Source organism: Rhyacophila brunnea, unplaced genomic scaffold (assembly GCF_057557595.1).
Source record: "Rhyacophila brunnea isolate RB1 unplaced genomic scaffold, BYU_Rbru_1.0 scaffold_21, whole genome shotgun sequence".
In the NCBI taxonomy this organism is placed as follows: Eukaryota; Metazoa; Arthropoda; class Insecta; order Trichoptera; family Rhyacophilidae; genus Rhyacophila; species Rhyacophila brunnea.
Genome location: NW_028232871.1, coordinates 21,540,254 through 21,562,228, shown reverse-complemented (window position 1 = coordinate 21,562,228; position 21,975 = coordinate 21,540,254). Strand labels below are relative to the sequence as shown.

At 33.1% G+C, this 21,975-nt stretch overlaps 1 protein-coding gene across 1 annotated transcript in view; it reads right to left on the bottom strand.

Annotated features, from left to right (window-relative positions):
* LOC147070830 (uncharacterized) overlaps positions 1-21,975 on the bottom strand; it is a 359,669-nt gene that overhangs the window by 46,646 nt on the left and 291,048 nt on the right. The window contains exon 5 of the mRNA XM_085949252.1: positions 16,756-16,840. Within this exon, the coding sequence (XP_085805378.1) occupies positions 16,756-16,840 (85 nt within the window). The remainder of the gene's footprint in view (positions 1-16,755; positions 16,841-21,975) is intronic.

The window sequence follows — 21,975 nt, the reverse complement described above, 5'->3', positions numbered from 1 at the left end:
TCACTACTGTCCAATAAGAACTTCTTGGCTACGTGTTAAAACTATGAACTAACAAACTCCTCCCATTTTTAACCGCACTTTCATTATAAACTAACAAGCTCCTCCCATTAAGTCGACAACAGCGCCTTTGGCTTGTGCCTAAATCTTCTTCTTGGGCAGTATTTATACACATTAAATCAACACTTTGTCGCAATTAAATAAATCATAATAGACACTGTCGGTCTAGGTTATGATTGAGGAAACTGTTGACAATCGCTCCCGCCACTTCAATTTATTTTGAAAACAAAACATGAATATTGAAGTATGCCATACTTGTAATGATGAGTATTATGATTGATATTGATTTTATTGTAGGACACTGGCCATTCATCTTATGACGTTATATGTGACGATGAAAATCTGCCTTATAAAGTGGGATGACCCACCGACGATGATATAACCGACGCTTCAACTGTGTACCATCCCCCGTCCAAAATTTCCGGGTAAATTCCCCATATCCAGACACTCCGCACTGAGTCTAACGATAAACACATGGGCTGCAGCTATATAACTGAGAGTGGTCACCAACAAGTTATTGTGAGCTGTCGCATTCGATTGCGCATGGTCTAACTGCCAGCACGTTGAGAAGGCTGTTCGACAGCCAAATCACTTGGTTCATGATCCACAGCCCTGACGAAGAAGAATTCATATTTCACTTACTTGAATAATTTGTATTTTTTTTACCCTGGGGAGGGACCAAGACCCGACAAGCCCCGCTGTGTGCGCGCCTGGTTGAATAGAAATAACCTCTTTCATTTCCATCCATCATACCAGTTAATTTTTGACTGATCATGATAATATAATATGGGCTTGGACTTGTTGCCAGCAGGGATATTCTAACTGTGTATACTTGAGTGTGTGGTGACTTCTTGTAAAAACTCCAGATGATTCACATACAAAAGATTCGCGATAAGCCCGGCTAGGACTGGATGTATTGCGGATTTAGTCGATGATCATAGTTAGAAGTTGTTATTGTATCGACATAGTTTGACATCCCTACTTGTAGTCGAGGTCATATTATTATCATGCCATTAATACCAGCCGGAAAGTAAACAAAAAAAATCAAACAAGAGTCACAAAATACGCACAACAAATGCCAGCATTTTGTTACACGTCGCTTGTATTTTTTTGATAGTTATAAAACAAACTTAAAACTTGAAAATACCATAATTAATATAAAGTTTATACACGATTTTGAAAGATATTAAATTATAGACAATCTACTTAGTAACATTCACATTGAAGTAGTTATTTTTTGTGATATTTTAAATTATATGTATATATTATATTATATAATATGTATATTAAGTCAACATCGTCAGCCGGGATCGATCCATTGCTGGATGAAGGTCTTCTCAACAGGATCATATTTACCATATGATTGAAGAGACTATAGCCCAAGCCTCAGGACTTCGGGGTCAGAAGAATATATATCAAAACTCCTATGGCAAACGAAACAGCTGCCCCCGCACGAATGCATTTGCAGGGTCGAAAAGCTTGACAAAAATAGGTAAAAACTTACAATGAAATACGCTATTATTGGATGTTTACTACGCACAGATGTGTATTCAGATAACACCGCAGTTATATTCAGACATTATGACATGCAAAAATCATCAATTTTACTTGCATCTGCCAAAACGAAGCCAAAAGTTGTTGAAAGACGTACACTATCATGAGCAAAAAAGTAATGAAAATACTAAAAATATTTAATATGTAAAATGCGTTTAACAAGTTGTTTTTGAGACCCTTAAAGTGTATTAGCCCAGAGCTCCTTCACTGGTAATTCTGGCCCTCCTCAGTCCCTAGTTTCTCGCTGCCATGTACATTCACCGAACTTCATCATAGATTCTCTCGTAACTGGGTTGTTGTTTACTACCCCTTTGTTACTACTGTATGACTGCATTATTGATTGCATATATTATCCAGTGGTTGCCAAGCGACATGTCTAGCCCATTACGATAGCCTAATGTGAACTCTGCCATTCTTGGTGGTGTTGGCTTGTGTGTCTCTGATAATTACCTTAGGGCATCCGTTGTTTGTTCTCCCAAGGTGCAGAACTAACCTGCCATTAGTGATGCCAAATGGGAGGGCAATAACCATGTTTAATGAAATCGCTTCGGATATTGATATATTCCACTTACGTGAGGGTAAATTTAAGTGGACTTTGTTTTATAAGTTTTTAAGATAGGGTCTATCGATAGTTCACCCTGTGTGCTTCCATCTACTTTTATTTTTGTTGCTTTATTTTAATTCTTTTCTTATTTTGTTTCTTATTTTATAACTAACTAGCTGACGGCGAACTTCGTACCGCCTCAGAATCAATAATCTTGTGTTAACTTATTAGCTGAATTAAATTCAGTTTTTTATTAAGTTAAAATGAATACTCAAAATGAATAAGTTCAATAAATAAACCAAATCAAAATGATAAGTATTTTAATAACATTGAACTGTACACACTGTATACCCACGATGACCGCGTGGATTAAACGCCAGTGTATAGTGTCGAGGGTCCCAGGTTCGAATCCTGGGTCTGGCAAGTTCACATATTGTTTTTCAATTTGTGCATGAGTCAGAATATTGTCCTAATACGTTGAGCAAGTGGCTGACATCCATTTCTCGTAAAAATAAAATATGTTAATACAAACCTCCACTCTGTGGAGGCCCATATGATCCTATTAGGATCAGACATGGTCAAAAGAAAAAAAAAGAATGAAATTCACGTGGCAGCAAGGCATTTGCTTTATTGAAGCGAATCAAAATAATTTGCGTAGAATTGTTGCACTACTTTCTGTAAAACTATTTGCTGGATGGGTTGCACTCGGGTAGATTCCCTTCATTGAAGTACCTTGTGATATACGACATTTTTTGTTTTGTTGTCAGGTGCGAAAACGAACAAAGCAGATGGTTTGCCGACACATGAACATGCTACGTACAATTGACCGTGAGAGAAACATTCATTTTATAGATTCAGGCCATAAACACTCAAGGATTGGCCTTGTAATTTGTTGATTGTCATGCCGAATGCAAGACGAATTGGAAATTGAATTCGTTTAATGGCATATCGGTTGGGATCATCGAAATTCTCGGAATGAGAACTATCTCACCTTTGAACATTCCTTTGATTATCGTCGCGTGAATCACATTGCTCATGAGTTTTCTCACCACCAAAAGCGTTCCGTTACATAGTTTTGGTTGGTTCAGATTTCAAAGCATGATGACTACCGAGCCAATCTTCAGTTGTTAATTGTGCGGTGGCAAGCCAGGCAGATCCAATGAGTTTAAAAATTCAGTTGGATAGTTGGTTGCTTCGTCTTCGTTTGTTAGACAGTCGATAGATTTTAAGGAATGCAGTGGACCAACAATTTCATTTTAAATTATGAAGTTTAAGTGATCCACATCTTTGTTCTTTGCCGCAAGACTGCTCGTTCACTCAACCAATTGTAATTTTTGTGGTTAGCAATGATGTTTCGGTAACACTTTGTTGATGAGTTCGTCCTTAGTTGAGACGAAATTGCAAAAATTCAGCGGAAACGAAATCAATCCGTTCGATTCATCAACAGGAACACGGCCGTTACCGATAGTCAGCAATTACTTGGAGAAATCTTCGGCAGATGGATCGTTTAGCAATACAACTTGCATGTTTGTCGTCAGCTAAAGTTTCTTCACATAGCACCACAGAGTCGATGATTTGAGGCAAGCATTTATTTCATCGGTAGCGGTCGATCTTGGAATGACTGGTAGTCTTTGGCGGAAATCGCCAGATAGTAGAATCACTGCGCCTCCAAAACTTCTTGCGTCATTGCGCAGATCTTTCATAGTTCGATTGAGTGCTTTCAATGCGCGTTTGTGCGCCATTGTGCATTTATCCCAGGTGATGATTTTACTTGATAACAAAACTTTGGCCATTACTGAGTGTTTCGCAATGTTGCATGTCGGTTTTTCAGTCGTTGGCAGGTTTAACGGCAATTTCAACTTTGAATGAGGCATTCGGCATCCTTCTAGCAACGTGGCCGCTATTTCAGAAGAAACAACTGCTACAGCATTTTCGGATCTCGCACGCCAAAATCAATGACATGAGGAATGTCTTCCCGGTTCCACCGAGCGCGTCAAGGAAAAATAAGCCACTATTTCCATCATTAATTGCCTTCATTAATGTATCGTACACTTCTTTCTGTTGGGGGTTCAACAGTGGTACATTCATTCGAACTGATTGGTTCAATGCATCTCGATCATATTCACGTTCACGTTCCAATTCTCGATTGAAAGCGTTGTTCATTCCACGATGTGGCGTTGGCATCCCTAACTTGACTAACAAACTGCCGCACATGAGGTAACACATATTATATTCGATCAAAAGCAAAGCCTGGTTATGTATCTCCTCATTCACCTTGAGATCGGGATTCCCTGAACTGACACGAATTCGATGTAAAATGTCTTCTTACATGTCATCTTTGTACTTGTTTCACAGTTCAGGTGGATTCGATGGAAAGCATGTCGAAATAATGATAGCAAATAATGTGCGTATCTGATTTGGAGATGTAGAAATAATTGCTTCAGCGATTGTCATATCCCAATGAGTATCGTTTTCAAGCAAATTGAGCTGTTGACATGAAGCACGAAATGTTGGGCACACTACACCATTGACAGTTAGACATTCGGATCATTCTTTCATTTGTTTGTTTGTTTCTTGTTTATTGTTTCTGTCATGTATCAGAGATGGCGTTGTACATGGATTTTTTTTGTTGTGATTTTCTTTTATTTTCGAATGCGCGAGTTCATTGTTCAAAATGTAAAAATGTATGAGAAAATTAATTTTATTCATAATTTATTTTTTCCGTGATTTATCCGATATTTTAATAGTTATTTTGCTATTCCGGGCGGAGACAAATCCAACAAAACAAAGATTATAAAAATCTGTCCAGCCGTTCTTGAGTTATAAATGGTGTAACTAACCCGACTTTGTTTTATATATATAGATTGTATTATTAAGTCACATCTCTCTGTATTTTTATTTTAAATATTGTAAACACTTATTTTATGTCATGTCGTGAACGCTTTGAATTTGTAATTTTGTTATGTTCATTATATGTAAAATAAATAAATTTGATTTGATTTGAAATTTGATTACCATTTCGTCTGCTTGGTGATTTCTATCACAAATCGTACCCTTGTCTGCCTCCTTATCCGTTGGTTTATTTTGTAGTCTCTCCGCGTTCTGCTCAATACACACATTTGCACAACACGTCACTCTACTCGTAATTTTTGAATTTCATTTATAATTAAGAGTACATATTGTTTCACTCGCATACATAAGTATTGGCACATATTGGTTGACAACTTTACGCATATGACACAATGGGAGGTCACTTTTGAAGATACTATTCGGGCACCCAATTAATGAACAATCTCGTCATAGACGTAGTTGTTGACTCATTTAAGTTGAGTGCCTTTTTGGTTCAGAAAAGCAGTTTATATTATTATTATCTATTTAAAAACGACATAAAAAGACTAACGCAGGTTGGTATTGAGGTTTTCTATTGCTAATATAAGTATGCTGTACGTACAGTAATATATAATATAGGGTAAGTAACGAGGTTATTTCAGAGGAAAAAATCTAATTATTTCGAAAATAAAAAAAAGTATAAAAAATTTGTTTTGAGTATAATAATAATTATTGTTTGTTTTGGAAAAATTAATTAAATATTCCGAATTAAATTCGAGACTTTTTTTTAGATTTGCTGAGCTGCCAATTTAAAAGTTTTCCTTCAGAATCACCTGTCGGAGGTTTTCTAAGGTATTCAGTAATGAATGAAAATGACTTTAAAGCTTGTTGCGATATGAAAAACACTGGTTTTAAGGTGAATACTCCGCCTACCTAGCGATATATTATGTACCTATTGGAAAAATATGAAACTTACAGTTTCGACATTTTTTTGATGATTTACATTTTAAAGTTTAAATAGAAAGGATTTCAAATTATACTTTATATATGAAATCGATGATTTTAAAATAAATATAAAAAACACACTAAAACTAGGAAGTAATAAAAAATCTTTTTAATAGGTATATTAAAAATTCCATAACATTTCATAACCATTTTTTTAAATTTTTATTTTAAATTCGGTTAGATACATGTTCAAACACGCGCGTTAAGATCATTTTACTCCCTACTTCAATTATAGTTCGTCAAATTATGGCTACGGCCGTATGTTGTAGCTTAACCACCGGGGAATGCCAAAAGAAATGGCGGATTTCAAAAAAACACTACCTTATTCTTAGGTCAATAACTATTATAAAACAAGCATTATTCGTAGGATGTTTATCACACTTGAATGGTCAAAAACATAGCTTATAATTATTATCTTTAGAATTATCTTGAAATGTGTTAATCGTGCCCATTTTTTGAATAATAAAATGCCTAATTCTTGTCAAATTTGGGATCACAGAGATTATCAATATAATTTTTTATCGTAAATATTTCACTATTATAATGTCGACAACAATTATACTGATGGTTTTATAAATGCGTTAAAAATTAATAAACGTAAAAAATCTTAACACCACTGCACAGTTATGTAATTAAATATGACTATATTCTAAAACATTAGAGCGAGAGGTTTAAAAGAATACTATTTTATGTAATAAAAATACTTTATGCAGTCATCAAATGTTTAAAATAAATATAAAGGATAATAAGGCTTCAAAATTATATAAATAGACTATCTATTATTCTACGTTTAAGGTATGTCCATGACCATGCTTTGAAAATAGAAAAAAGCTCTATTTTGACCCACGCTGAGCACGTCCGCCCTTAAATAAAAAATATTTTTCTTTTTAATGTTTTAGATCTAACTACTTACATAATTATCTATTTATTAATTAAAACACGTCTTTAAAATTTACATTATCAAAAAATTGTCTCAAATTGCAAACTTCGTATTTTATCAGTGCCTGCCTCTGGTAGGCGGCGCATTCACCTTAAAGTGCTAGCCAAATCGGATTCGCTCGAATCTGTTACGGGTTTTTATTCTGTACACAATAATGTTCTAGCAAAATATGATTGTTGGCACGGAAGAAAAAATATGTCGTGTTAATTTGTTCAATAGGTTTTCTCTACGGTTTATTCATAATATGTGGCACCATAGACGATTTGCATGTGTATTGGAATTGTTTGCAGTAATGCCTGTTTCTATGTTATCAAACAATACAACTAGAGTTCCTGTATATACTCATTTTTACCTAAATATCAGGATGGAAATAATTCCCAACAGCATAAAAAGTCAAGCTAAAGAACATTAATTTCAATCGGTACTAAATTTAATAAATTCAAATTTGGAAGGAATAAATAAACATAATATATAATTCAATATACCTGATTCTGAGCTACACGAAGCAACAAGAAAAACGAATGACACATTAGTGGAAAACGAATATTTTTGCAATAAAAAGTGGAAAATTATCCCCAAGGAAAAATCTATGCCTGCGACGAGCGACAATGTGACCCTAGAGGAGCGCGGGCGTCATATAACTCAAGAATAGATTATTTATTGCAAACACCTACGGCTTTTAATATTACATATTATTACTTTTTGCAAGAAAGCAATAATAATATTTATTAAGAATGAATATTCACACATAACAGCTTACCCAGTGTGAGCATAATAAATTATTACTTATATTATAATTCATTAAAAAAAATATAATATAATCTGGGAACACATTACTCCTCAAAACGACATAAGGCGAAAAGTAAAGATTCAGATAGCACACAGAAAAATGATATGGCATCCATTTTGAAAAGTTATCCATATAATTTTATTATTGTTTTTCAATACAGCAGGAGGGGGCGTGGTTAACAAAATCTAGTAGGCGCCACGCACTTATACGGGTATATACCCCATATCCAGACACTCCGTACTTTAGTTATAATTATCGGAATTGTGGCATCCACTGTGTGCGCGTCTGTTTACAATATGAGGTACTTCAGAGACTCCTCTTAATGAGAAGATAAATAAATTTATCTAAAACACTCATCATGGTCATGTTTTTAAATTTTCTGTTGAATCATATAAACTTGACAATTCTATGTATTAATAAAAACTTTTTATTGTACTTGATAGAAATACTGAATAAATATAGAATAAGTACTGAAATGTCATTTTGACATTTCATATTGATTTCCATCGCACGTATATATTAATAATTTAGTTGCTAGGACCCCCTTAGCAACCAACAATAATAACTTTCCATACAAAACAGAATTAACTGAAAATGAATTCAATTCTGCCTAAAAATGGCTAAAAGTATTAAAAGAATGCATTGTCGTCGTGTTTTGATATATTCTAAAACTTTCAAATGTCTAGCTAGACGAGAAGTTATTTAAAAACCTTCAATCGTCCAATACAATTCTTGGACAAACAAGAAAAAAAATAAACTGGACACACAAGAAAAAATTAGTACTGGACAAACAAGAATACGAGCTAATAAAAACATGGTAATTAGGGAGCTGGATATATTCTTTGAAGGGGAAATACTCAAGGAGAGAAAGCTCTGAATCGTAATATGTTACGTGGATGGTGAATAACCAGGAAGGTATAACCACACACTTATTGTATTAACTATGCGTTGTACACTGAGAGCGAGGTGGCTCTGTTAGGCCAGTGGTGCACAACCTATTTGAAAGAAGGGCCAATTTATCCATTTTCTAATTTTTCATGGACTGCAGTTGATCAAAGTGTTGAAAAATAATGATATATTATACTAGATGAGACATCCATTTTATTATTTTAAATTTTAATAGTTATATATTATGATGAAGTAGGTACTTGTTATTTTGGGCAGCATGCAACCCACGGGCCGTGGTTTGTGCATCGTTGTGTTAGGCAGAAGGATAGAAGACACAAAATGAGTAACTTAAATTTAATACTTTGGACGCTGAAGACGCACATGCGCGTAATGACCAGGCGGCCGATCGATGTAATTAACGTGCATTTTAAAGGTGCTAATTAAAATCTCATTATATAGTCAGCAGCGAATGAGTTAAAACATAAGTCTTCGTGTCAATAATATTACAAATCATGTCTCGCTCATACTGATTAGGTCATTCGAGTCGCGAATAACAATACATATCAGTGAACGCATTTCCGAAGAATGCTCGGGTCTTTAGAGCGTTCGCGAAGTACTTCGACTTGCTCTTATCTTCAAAGGGTTCACGAAATATGTTGGCTGGTTGTAAACGTTGTTTTTAGCCATGATATCTGTATCAGTCATGACCATTGCCCACTGAAGAAGGAAGCCGATACATTACACAATTGTTCCTACTTTTCGCCCCTCTTGTTGTTCATGGATGACCTGTCATTGTCTATAGAGTGCTCATACTGACGCGTCTGCCGTGTTTACTTGTCGGAGTATTCTTAGTTTCAGATTTTTTTCAGATTATTTTAACGTATCTTGGAGACCTTGGAGTTCATCTGATTTAGTGGTTATGTGTTATTAATAATTGGAAGTAACGATCAAAGTAAGTAAATTTCTTCTGTGTATCTAAATCTTCTGTGTAAATATCATAATACACTAGGACGTTTGCCAATGTGACGGTCGATTCTAAACGACAATAACTAATAACTTATTTATACTCTTTAGTCATTATAGAATACCAAACTCTGCTTGCAAGTACGTTATAAATAAATAGTATGGCAGTGGACCACTCATTGCTTGTGCAAAAAGTTATGCTCAGGCTTTATTAATCTAAAGATGGCGGTGGTCATGACACATGCGCATACAACCTGTTGTACGACTGTTTCATGGGCAGCCTCTGACCCACATATTTCAAGTCAGTCGCACATGAAAGACGCATGTCTAATCCAAGAGGCCTAGTTTAAAAAGACCGGACATGGAAGTTGGAGATGTAGACTGTAGTGGTTGGTAGAGAGAGATAAAGGATCTTCGAGACTACGATATTGGAGAGAGTTCACGGCAGGCGAGGGGGAATGGAGACGTTTGCTGAAGACCAAGAACTACATTGGGTTGTAGTACAAATGATGATGATTTATATTAAATTTTGATTTTGATTGAAATGCGATTTTTATATGCCGGAGATGACTCGTTACCAGTGGCGAAGGGTGGAGGTAGGCTGTTGGGATCCGCTATAAACAGTGCACATTAAACTTTTTCAGACACACATATTTGTTTTCATTGAAATAAGACTACAATTTACAGATAGTGTTGGTTAGTTTTTAAAATTCAATTAAACCCTGAAAACCCAAGCCATAATAGATAATAGTCAAAAAATACATGTCTATCTATAAAATATCTAAAATTATGCAATTAAATCATACATAACTTTGAATATTTTATAAATAGAATAATATTTTTTATTTATTACAGTTTGGTTTAGGCAGGGCTTAATGAATTAAAAAAATTAACCAATAATATGTCTAATATGTATTTTTAATCCAACGAAAACAAATAACTATAAATGAAAGAGTGTGCATAATTTTGTCGTATTTCCCAAATTAGACCAAAACTATTATGGTTTCGTTTAGGCAGGGTTTAATTGATTTTGAAAAACTAACTAACACCATCTGTAAATTGTAGTCTTAGTTCAATAAAAACAAATACATATGACTAAAAAAGTTTGGTGTGCACTATTTATAGCGAATCTTAACAGCCTACCTCCACCCTTCGCCACTGCTCGTTACTGACATTGGAAAGTTGCGATTGATTTGCGTTCGTATCTTCATTTCTACTTATTGCGCCTCATCACTATCTGATCCCCCATTTCCCCCTGTATATTACATATCTATGCTTAGAGGCCATCCATGGACTAAAACCGTATGCGGTTTAGATCCGTGTGCCATACTAAACTTATGATGAAATATTATATTATATAGTTCATGAAAATATTATATTTTCACTAAATTTGTAAGAGGAAGTGTATGGTATAAACGGATACGTTGCATCACGGATCAGTTGCTTATACTATACTCTGTGAAAATATATTTCCATGAACAGAAAAGATAAGCTAAGTAGGTATGGCACACGTTTCAAAACCGCATACGGTTTCAGTCCATGGATGGCTTATTAGACAATCCGTGTTTTGATTCTAGAAATGAACTCATGGTTTAACACTATAACTACTGGTGGAATATTCACTGAATAGTCGTTGCTACACAAGTGATTATTGTGTCTGTGTGTGTCGTCCGCATGAACATGTCGCATGGCGAATTAAAAATAAATTAAAAACATCACACATACCTAAATAATATTACATTTACTTAAACAATTTATGTTTTTTAGATGTGACGGGAGAAGGGTCTGAGTCCGAGGACTCCACACCAGTATAAAATCGATTATTGAGCATGTTATTTGTATTTGAAATTATATTCAAATATAACGAAGATTTCATTTAAAGAAACCAGATTTGTTTCTATAACGAGACATTTTTCACGTTGGTACATTCGATTCCAATTTCCCGTTACCCAATTAAATTTGTCAATGAAAGTCTTGAAAATCAAAAGACCGTTTCCCTTTTTTTCTGGAAAAAACATCGTGAGATATTTCTACTACCGCTTAGAAAAAAAAGAAAATGTAATATCAGTTGAAGAGAATTTCATTAAGCTCTTTGTGCATGTCGCTCAAATACATACGGAATAAGATGAATTTATTTTAGAAAAAAAATAATGTATTCAATTGGATTCTATCATCATCTACTTTCAGATGTATTTAAAAAAAAGCAATTATAAATACATTAATCGTAAGCAGTGAGAAGAGATAACAACCATTGTCCTAGATATAAAGGTAAAGATTAATAGTAAGAAAAAAGCGTCAATTCGTAGTTTACGTAATTTAAAACAGGCATCTGCAACCCGCGGTCTGCGAGTAAGTGAAATGTGAAAAATATATAGCGTCCGTCCTTTATTAAAGAGGACAGATAGTCCTAGACGCTGGATGATTTTTTGGTGGAAAGTATTTGACTTAGATTCTGGAGGCAATCTTTAGTTTTTGATGGGAGACGAGTGGATGGGACGTACTACTTTGAGGTTGAGCTAAAACAAAAGCTCGCGAACTAAGAGAATTCCTCTTCAATCAATGTGGCTAAGAGAAGTCAAAAGGTTGAACACGTATGATTTAAGTCATCGGGTAATAGGGACAGTCGATTATATTATAGCAATAAAAAGCTATAAAAAATAATAGTTACCGATAATATCATGTTTCATAATATTATAAAATAATATTATGAAATCAGGTTCTATAATTTCATCAAAAAATATCATAGGAATTTAAAATAATTCTAATAATTACGATTGTATTTGAATGGTTATATTTTGCTTAATCACCGCTTTCGGCACCAGCTATCTGTATATTCTATACATACGGCGGCTATCAATGTTAGTTTATCATATTTATGTATTGAGATATTATAATTGTTGCAATAAGTTAGCCGTCTAAACTGTCAAAACTGTTAATCTAGATCTAAAAAAGTTAACACAGCCAAGAGAGGGGCTGTTAAAACGTAGCATTTTTTGACAGTTTAGAGACGGTTTTAACTTATTGTAACAATTAACTCCTCAATACATAAATATGATAAACTACCGTCGATAGCAGCCGATAGCAGTCTTGTATATAGAGTAGAGTGAATAGACCCACTGGGATAGTTTTATGCTAGCCAATGATTTTTTTCCATAGTAATATTTATGTCGTGACGTAGAATGAATAATGTTTTATAATTTTGTAAAATAATCGGTTTGGTTATGTATGTAAAAAATATGTAACTAAAAAGTTTTTAAAACTTATTTAATTTGAGCTTAGTGAAGAAAATGGTGTCTTATAACTGATTTAAAAGAATACTAAAAACATAAGAATAAATCATTTTTAAATGGGTAACAGAAATTCATAGCTCATGACAGAGTTCAGGACAAATTTATGATCATTTTTATTTTAAGGTAAATGCTAAATACATAATAGTTATTATCTTTATTCTAGACTTTCTAGAGTCTAGACTATATTTTTAACCATTACACTAAATGTAAACGCTGAATGAGGGTATTGGTATCAAAGTCGGATACCTTCATGAATATTTATTTAGATATAAACTGCCTAGCATATTTAGAACTACAATGTAATATTGTGTAATACAAAAATATTAGTAAATATTTAGAAAAAGTAAATAGAGAAATAAAATGACCGGTAGCACATTAAAATTGTTAACTAAGAAAGTTTAAAGTTGGTAAAATAATACAAAAAGGCCAGCTGATGAATATAACTGACAACCATCCTCTGCTCTAAAGCCATTTCACTTGTAAAAGTAGCTAAATTTGATAGTTGATTTACTTTCATCAATATTAGGAAATTAGAAAACCAGAATCATGAAAAACGAAAACTAAAAAAATAATCAGTTAACTGACTTTGAAATCAATACTACGAAAACAATCATTTAGCACGGACTCATCACAGCTGTTATCTCGTTTCTAAACTACTTTTTTTAACCATTACAATATATAGAATAAGTGCCTTAATATAGACCTTGATTCGGTATATTGTTAATCTATGGGAACGTTCCTTGACCCTTTTGCCCTTACACCCTCTTCGAAATCGAAATTAATGTTTACACTTCCTGACCTTTCCCACATTAATCAATAAACCAATCACGGCGTAATTTACGCGATGAATGGATGTTATTTGCTGCTAAGGAAGCAATGTACCTAATGATTTTTTTAACCATATATACCTATTATAATTATTTTTCTATCGCTAAATTTAAAAGGAATCTGCACTGAAAGAAAAAAATCGTTTTGTGACGTGAAGCAAAATCTGATTCTAATAAAAAAAATATTATGTTTTCATAAATACTAATTAAATATGTATTGCTGTTTGGTTATCTAAATGTTTTGCGGTTTTTTTTATACCGAAATATCAAAAGTTTGTCTTGTAGTCAGTGATGGGTTTCGGGACTCGAAATATAATAATTGAATAACATGCTTGAACAGTTTCAAGGCTCCTTTTAAATATTCTGACAGAACTATTGCGTCATCTGCGTCAAAGAAAATCGCTGCTGGTTGAAGTAGTGAAAAAAAGATCGTACGTGTATTTTTCTTTATTTTTACCACGTTTTTCTTAGCTCGTATTTTTGTTTGTCCGGTGGTTGTTTATCCAGTACAAATCTTGCAATCGATTTTTAACTAACCTCACGACTAGCTAGACATTTGAAACTTTTAGAATATATCAGAACACGATGCCAATGCATTCTTTTCATACTTTTAGCAATTTTTAAGTAGAATTGAATTCATTTTCAATTAATCCTGTTTTGTACGAAAAGTTATTTCGGAAGATATCCGTAATCCAATCCACTATTATTGGTTGCTAAGTGGGTGGTCCTAGCAACTAAATTATTAATTTATACGTGCGTTACTATGGAAATCAAAATAACATTTCAGTATTCTATATTTGTTTGTTTGTTTGTTTGTTTGTTGCAAAATAGCAAAAAAATGATTACTGACAATTGCCCTAAATTATTAATACATAGAATTGTCAAGTTTATATTATGATTCAACAGAAAATTTAAAAACGTGGTATATAAAAAGTTCTCTTTATCTTGTAATTATTTCTAGTCAATACATACCAGAATTCCGTAGTATAACCGCGTTGCGACTACTACAACGAGGACGGTAGTTGGTTTCTCGGAAAACACAGAGTCAATTTCTGGTATTTATTAGGTGCGATCACAGAACAGATTACTAAATAGAATTCCGATAGGCTATACCCCAATACACTACATTTTGATACAGGATTTTGAATATGTGATATGTTATACGAAAATGAACCACACATTATAGACATGCAATAGTGTGAGTTGTAACCTTCAAATACACCAATACTGAATGAGCGTCAGTGCATAAACCGAGAGCAGTTGTCAGAACGAAATACAAGCGTATTTTTGACGTGTGTTTAAGTTTATTTCATATTCTTCCACACTCGAGATCGGTTGCCTGTTACTCCACACCCGTTAGGTATTTCAAACCCCATTATTTCTGGGTTCCCTGGAACTGCCATTGAAGTCTCAAGCCGGGTACTCATTAGTGAGTTGTACGAGTTGACGATAAACATCTTAAAGGTATAGTATAAATTGGTTCATAAAGAATTATAGGTAATGCATTTTTATGCTAACTAATTATTTAGCAGTTGTCAGAACGAAGGACAAGCTTAGAATGACGTATTCTTGACATCCCATATTCTTCCATACTTGAGATCGGTTACCTGTTACTCCACACCCGTTATGTATTTCAGTTCCCACTATTTCTCCTTGGTGCGATAGTAGGTATTTAGTCGATCTAATGAATGTGTAGTTACATTTAGTAAGGTATTTTACAACGTTTTTCTTAGCTCGTATTCTTATTTGTTCGGTGGTTCATTGTCCGGTACAAATCTTGCAATCGATTTTTAACTAACTTCCCGACTAGCTAGACATTTGAAACTTTTAGAATATATCAGAACACGATGCCAATGCATTTTTAATACTTTTATCTATCTTTAAGTAGAATTAAATTCATTTTCAGTTAATTCTATTTTGTTTGAAAAGTTATTTCGACAATATTATTGGTTGCTAGGGGTCTGGGGTCTAGCAACTAAATTATTAATATATACGTGCGTTACTATGGAAATCAATATGACATGTCAATATAACATTTCAGTATTATTTCTATCAAGTACAAATTTTTTTGATCGTTTATAGTCAAGTTTATTTGGTTCAACAGAAAATTTAAAAACGTTGTATATAAAAAGTTCTTTTTATCTTGTAATTATTAGTACATATGCTTGAAAATTTTTGGTACATAAATCTGATCCAAATATTGTTTAGTACGAAAGATAATATAAATATACATACAACATTATTTGAAACTTTTAATGTTGATGTTTTACGCGGAACCACATTTGGGTAACGTTGAATTATTATTAGAAAACAACTTGCCTTGGAGTGGAAATATTCAATTTATAAAGCAACTTCGTAATGATTATTATAGAAGGACCCGCAAAATATAAAATAATATTGTTCTACAACGCTCCGCAATAAGTTTAAATACATGTTTTACACACGAATTTAGTCATTTGCTTCAGTAACCATTTTTCATCTTCACTTACATATTATTATATTCAGGTTCTGTCTCCATTGGACAGGGTTTGAGGAACATTTTGGGTATTAAATTAAGACTCACCTAATATTGAAAATTAGTTTTTTGAAATAAAAAATAGGTTTTTTTTTTAAAAATCAATTTGTATGTTGAATATATATGAAAAATTAGTAGTTATTGTACGATAAGTAATTAATAAACCTTTTAATTTGATAATTATAATAAAGTCCTTTGCAGTTCCTGACACCTAAAAATAACTGTTTTTCTTTACTTTTCTTTACTCGATGCATACATTCGTTCGACGTTCACTAACCAAGGTTTTTTTTGCAATTCTTTGAATATTTTTTGAGCCTTCATGGCCCCCGACTTCAAATTTACTCCGTTTGTGGTAACTTACCGCGGTTTTCCGACCGCTGCATAGAATAAGGTTTTCTTCAACCTGCGTTGTGATATTTGGAATATATATAGGTACATTGTTCATGATTTGCAAAATATATTACCTACATTTAGAATTTGTAAATAAACTCTTCAGCCCACTGAACGGGATAGCTTATTATAATAAAAATATTGTCATATTTTTGGATTTTACCTGTGTTGTTGTATAGGCGTCTCCATTTCTATATCTGGTAACCTGTCTTTTTCTTCTGACGTAATGGTAACATACAGCTTTCCACCTGAAACAATAGAAAACACAATAAATCACTTTAAATCTACGTGAATTATTATTTATTAATGCACTTATACTATCTATTAGTAGACGCAAAGTAGGTTAAAAGATAACTTTCTTGAAGATAAAAATAATAATAAACTACTTTACTGAACCAAAAGTGATTATCATCAATGATACAAAACTGGAATAGAACCAGCGCTCAAAATGGACCGGAACGCACGGTTCGTAAAATCGTGAATATAATTTAAGTGGCGCTCCGGTTTTAGAATTATTACGAAAATCATTACCTATATTAATTGTTTTTATAAAATAAGAAATTTCATATGCCATACACACCAATTTCTACAAACAATAATTATAAGATTTTGTGCTGTTTTATCGTTGTTTAATAAACGTTTTAGAGCATTCTATGGGATTTTTGTTTTAATATTCCAGGGATTTAATAAACTAGGTATTTATTTTATTCAACGAATAAGACACAAGATTTTAGAATGTATTATTATTCGACCATGTCCGATCCTAATAGGATCATATGGGCCTCCAAAGAGTAGAGGTATGTATTAACAGATTTTGTTTTCACGAGAAATGGATGTCAGCCACTTGCTCAACCTATTAGGTCTACACCCTGACAGACACAAATTGAAAAACAATATGTGTACTTGCCAGACTCAGGATTTGAATCTGAGACCCACGGCGTGATAGTCCAACGCTTAAGCCGCGCGGCCACCGTGGGTGTCAGTTTTTTAGAATGTAGCATTCTAAAAAAACTATAGTGAGTATATGCATGAGAAGTTTTCATATTATGTATATTCCAGGAATCGAAGACGAATAAACAAGATTTTGTTTCTATGTAACGGACTTTTGTCCTTAACAGACACCCCCTTAGCCGTATTAGTCCGTTATATCGAGGTTGTACTGTGTATACATTCACTCTTGATTAAATCGCACGTATACTTATTCACGTTCAATGTTAAACCCTCATTTAAATAAATCTGGACAAGCTTATGTACCTGTAAGTGCTAATGATTATTCAGTGTTCTTTATACGTAAACATTTTTTCTCCATTAACCGTTATTAGTTATGTCACGAAATACTGTAATTAATACATTGTATCGCAAAATATCCGACCTCGAATTCACCTCGGACACAAACCATTAGGTAAGCGTCTGTGCTTTGACGTTAATGCCTGTTAGTTGGTAACAAACTGAACATAATGCTTTCAAAATCACTTTTATAAATCGATATCTTTTGATCTATCCTCAAAAGGTATTTTTCCTCTAGCAAAACTTTCCCTTTAGATCTGCACGGGAAATAGCGCACAACAAAAACGGCATTAATTTGACGCGATTGACTTGGAAAGAAAATCCATTAAGTTGGTTTTGTGAAAAGTTTGGGGAACGGCCTTGCGTGCGCCTAGAGAGGATCTAAACACGATTTCTTTGATAACATAAAAAAAAGAATTTTATGTTTTATGCGAAGAGGTGTGAGAACCAATGCATAACAAATAGTTGAACGAAACTCAATACACATAATTTCCAACAACTTCAAACTTTTTGCCACTGTGGAGTATATGGCTGGCCAAATTTAAAACATAGCATTTTATTGTATTTTTAAATATACATTCCCCTAGTACATATTTGTATTTTTTTTAAATTGCTTCTTTTTTGAGGATATTCTACATAAAAACCTAGCAATTACGCTTTGCCGCTGGTTTACAAATTCATTACAAACAAAAATAATTTCGAAACCATGAATGGGGCCCAATACTTGCTGGATTCAATTCTTGTTGGATTAAGGCCACACTAAGTTTTGTTTCATTCAGTATAATACTGACAAACATAAATTGAAAAAGACATCCACATTTATAGGACCGGGATAACTAAGCGCCACGCAATCAAATGGAGTTCGAAAATTAATAGACGTTCGTGAATTATAGGTACTTAATTTTAAATTATATATTTATTATTATCTATATTTTAATTATTATAATATTATTATTTAATACTTGGTGAAAATTTAAATATGCACATGTAAATAATGATTTAATTGTGCATATGTTTAAGTTCCAACGAGAAGAGAGTTATTTTGTTGTTATATAATGCCTCAGGCATGATAATTCTCAATCCGCAGTAAATGCGCCCAATTGTCCTGGCGCCCAGTTGTCCCATTCCCATTTTTAAGTGCAATAGATGACATAGTATTTTAATTAACTAAAAGTATATTTTATTGATATTGAGACATTTAAACGATTCGTATTATCCTTAAAGGATGCTACAAAGAAGGACCTACAATTTTTGTGAAGAAACGTTTTACGTCAACCTGATACCTCCTGAGCAAAAGCGATGCAAATCAATTTGCATAGTAAAATAGTCCTAAGAACGAAATTTCTTGTTGACCTCACTGTGCCAGATTTTTCGACACAGTCAGGCAAATCTGATCTTCAAATGTGCGTGTGGACTGGAGCAATCACTTTCAGGAATTAAAACCTTAACAAAATATCTGGTACGCCAATCCCATCCCACATATTGAGTTAATTTAATCAAAATTATATTTTCAAGGTGGCATACTTCTTGGGGTTTTTTTTATTGCACCACGCCAATCACCCATTTCTTTGAAAATCCATGTTAGAATTAAATAATATTACTCATGATATCTACCTACTAAATGTATTATTAATTTGAAATCACTAAAATTTTAATAATGTCAAGGTTTCGAAATTTGTTTACATATTGTGTTTGTGAATCCATTATTTTTTATATTGGATATCACATTGACAATTAGTAAAGACCATAAAACAGTGCAAATATTGAGATAACCAAATTATATATTGTATTATTTTATGGTAATCATAGCAATGGGATTAATAAAACATGTTTTTTGTCTTTCCTGTGCATTTTTTTTCTGAAGTCACTTACTGTGTTTTGAATTTTGACAGGCGTGTAACAAGCTAGAACGTTTGCGTTATGTTAATGTGAGTTGCCAATTTGAATTCCCGGGCTATGCCGTGTTCTCACGTGGCGATTTATGTCGTTTAACTGACAACAAGAAATCGAAAGGAACGTTCCCACGTATCGATGTAAGTTGAACCGATAGTCGTAATCAAGATGACTTCAAGTGAAACAAGCAAGTTGGTATCACTTTAGTGACTTGGAAAAACTTGCTTGACAACCGATTAACTAGAATAATGATTTTCTGTGGAATCGATATAATTAAAAGATAAAAAGAACTTTTTATATACAACATTTTTAATTTTTCTGTTGAATAATATAAACTTGACTTGACTAGCTTAAACGATAAAAAAAATGTACTTGATAGACCCCAGACCCATAGCAACCAATAATGGTGTCGAAATAACTTTTCATACAAAACAGAATTAGCTGAAAATGAATTCAATTTTACTTAAAGGTGGCTAAAAGTATTAAAAAATGCATTAGCATCGTGTTCTGATATATTCTAAAAGTTTAAAATGTTTAGCTACTCAGGAAGTTAGTTAAAAATGGATTGCAAGACTTGTACCGGACAAAGAACCACCGGACAAAGAACCACCGGACAAATAAGAATACGAGATAAGAAAAACGTTGTAAAAAAGGATCTCAAAATTCGTTCAATTCAAATTACAAATTGGTCGCCTTTATTGAAATATGGTTCCTGTCATTCAACATATAGTTGAACGACGAAAATAGACACGTGAGAACGCGGGATTTGGCTAGGACAAGAGTGAAACAAAAATGTTTCGAGACACTTATTATTATAACACACCGCATATGATAAAAAATGATTCTTTCAAAAGATTGATACATTTATGTGAATATTACGTATTTATATAATCAATCCACAGCAAACAAAACACCAAAGTTTGCGTTGAAATATCGAAGAAATAGAAGCTGCAATCGTTTTACTTTTTTTAATATTTCAATATCGTAATAATATTCATGCAATTCACTTTAAAACGATACAAATAAAACATAAATTGTAGCATTATTTTAAGACTATTTTAAATTGGGCATATAATCCACATTATGAATATCGATAACAATAATATGTTCCATATTGTTCCTTCACCCAAAAGCGCCACAAATTTTTCATTATTTTCATTATTCAGTCTCAAGTAGCATCCCACCAGTCATGCATACAATGCAGCTCCCAGGTATTTTAGAATGTTTTTAGAACATTTTTTTGATCTGCAGAATATTCAAATTACAAAAACAAATGAATATTGTATGTACTACGAGGGTAGCCGTTTATATTTCGGGAATAACAGACAAAAACGAATTTTTTATCAATGAAAACAGTTTTATTGTTTTTCAAAATATTCTCCATGACAATTTATACACTTTTCCATGCGTTTGAACCAATCTGAAAAGCATTTTTGCCACTTTGTAGAAGGTAACTCCAAAACGTGGTTTTTGAATGCATCAACCCCCTCTTCTGGTGTAGAAAATCGTTGACCACGCAATTTATCTTTGAATAAAAAGAAATCATTTGGTGCCAACTCGGGGCTGTACGGCGGATGACCCATCAATTTGATGTTTTGAGTGCTCAAATAGGCGCTTGTTTGAGCCTATGTGTGAGAGCTCGCATTGTCTTGATGAAGGATAATTTGACGCCGACGGTTGCTTTTCCTCATTTCACTCGCAAATACGCGCGTTAACATGATCTTACTCTCTACTTCAATTTCAGTTTGTCAATTTATGGATACGGCCGTATGTTGTAGCTCAACCACTGGGGAATGACAAAAGAAATGGCGTATTTCAAAAAAACACTACCTTATACTTAGGTCAATAATTATTGTACAGCAATCATTATTTGTAGAATGTTTATTACACTTGAATGGTCAAAAATATACGTTATAATTAGTATCTTTAGAATTATCTTCAAATGTGTTAATCTTGGCAATTTTTGAATAATAAAATGCCTAATTCTTGTCAAATTTGGGATCACAGAGATTATCAATATAATTTTTTATCGTAAATATTTTACAAAAATTATCTCGTCATAAATTACACTAATGGTTTTATAAATGTGTTTAAAAATTAATAAATGTAAAAAATCTTAACACCGCTGCACATTCATGTACTGAAATATGACTATATTCTAAAACATTAGAGCGAGAGGTTTAAAAGAACACTATTTTATGTA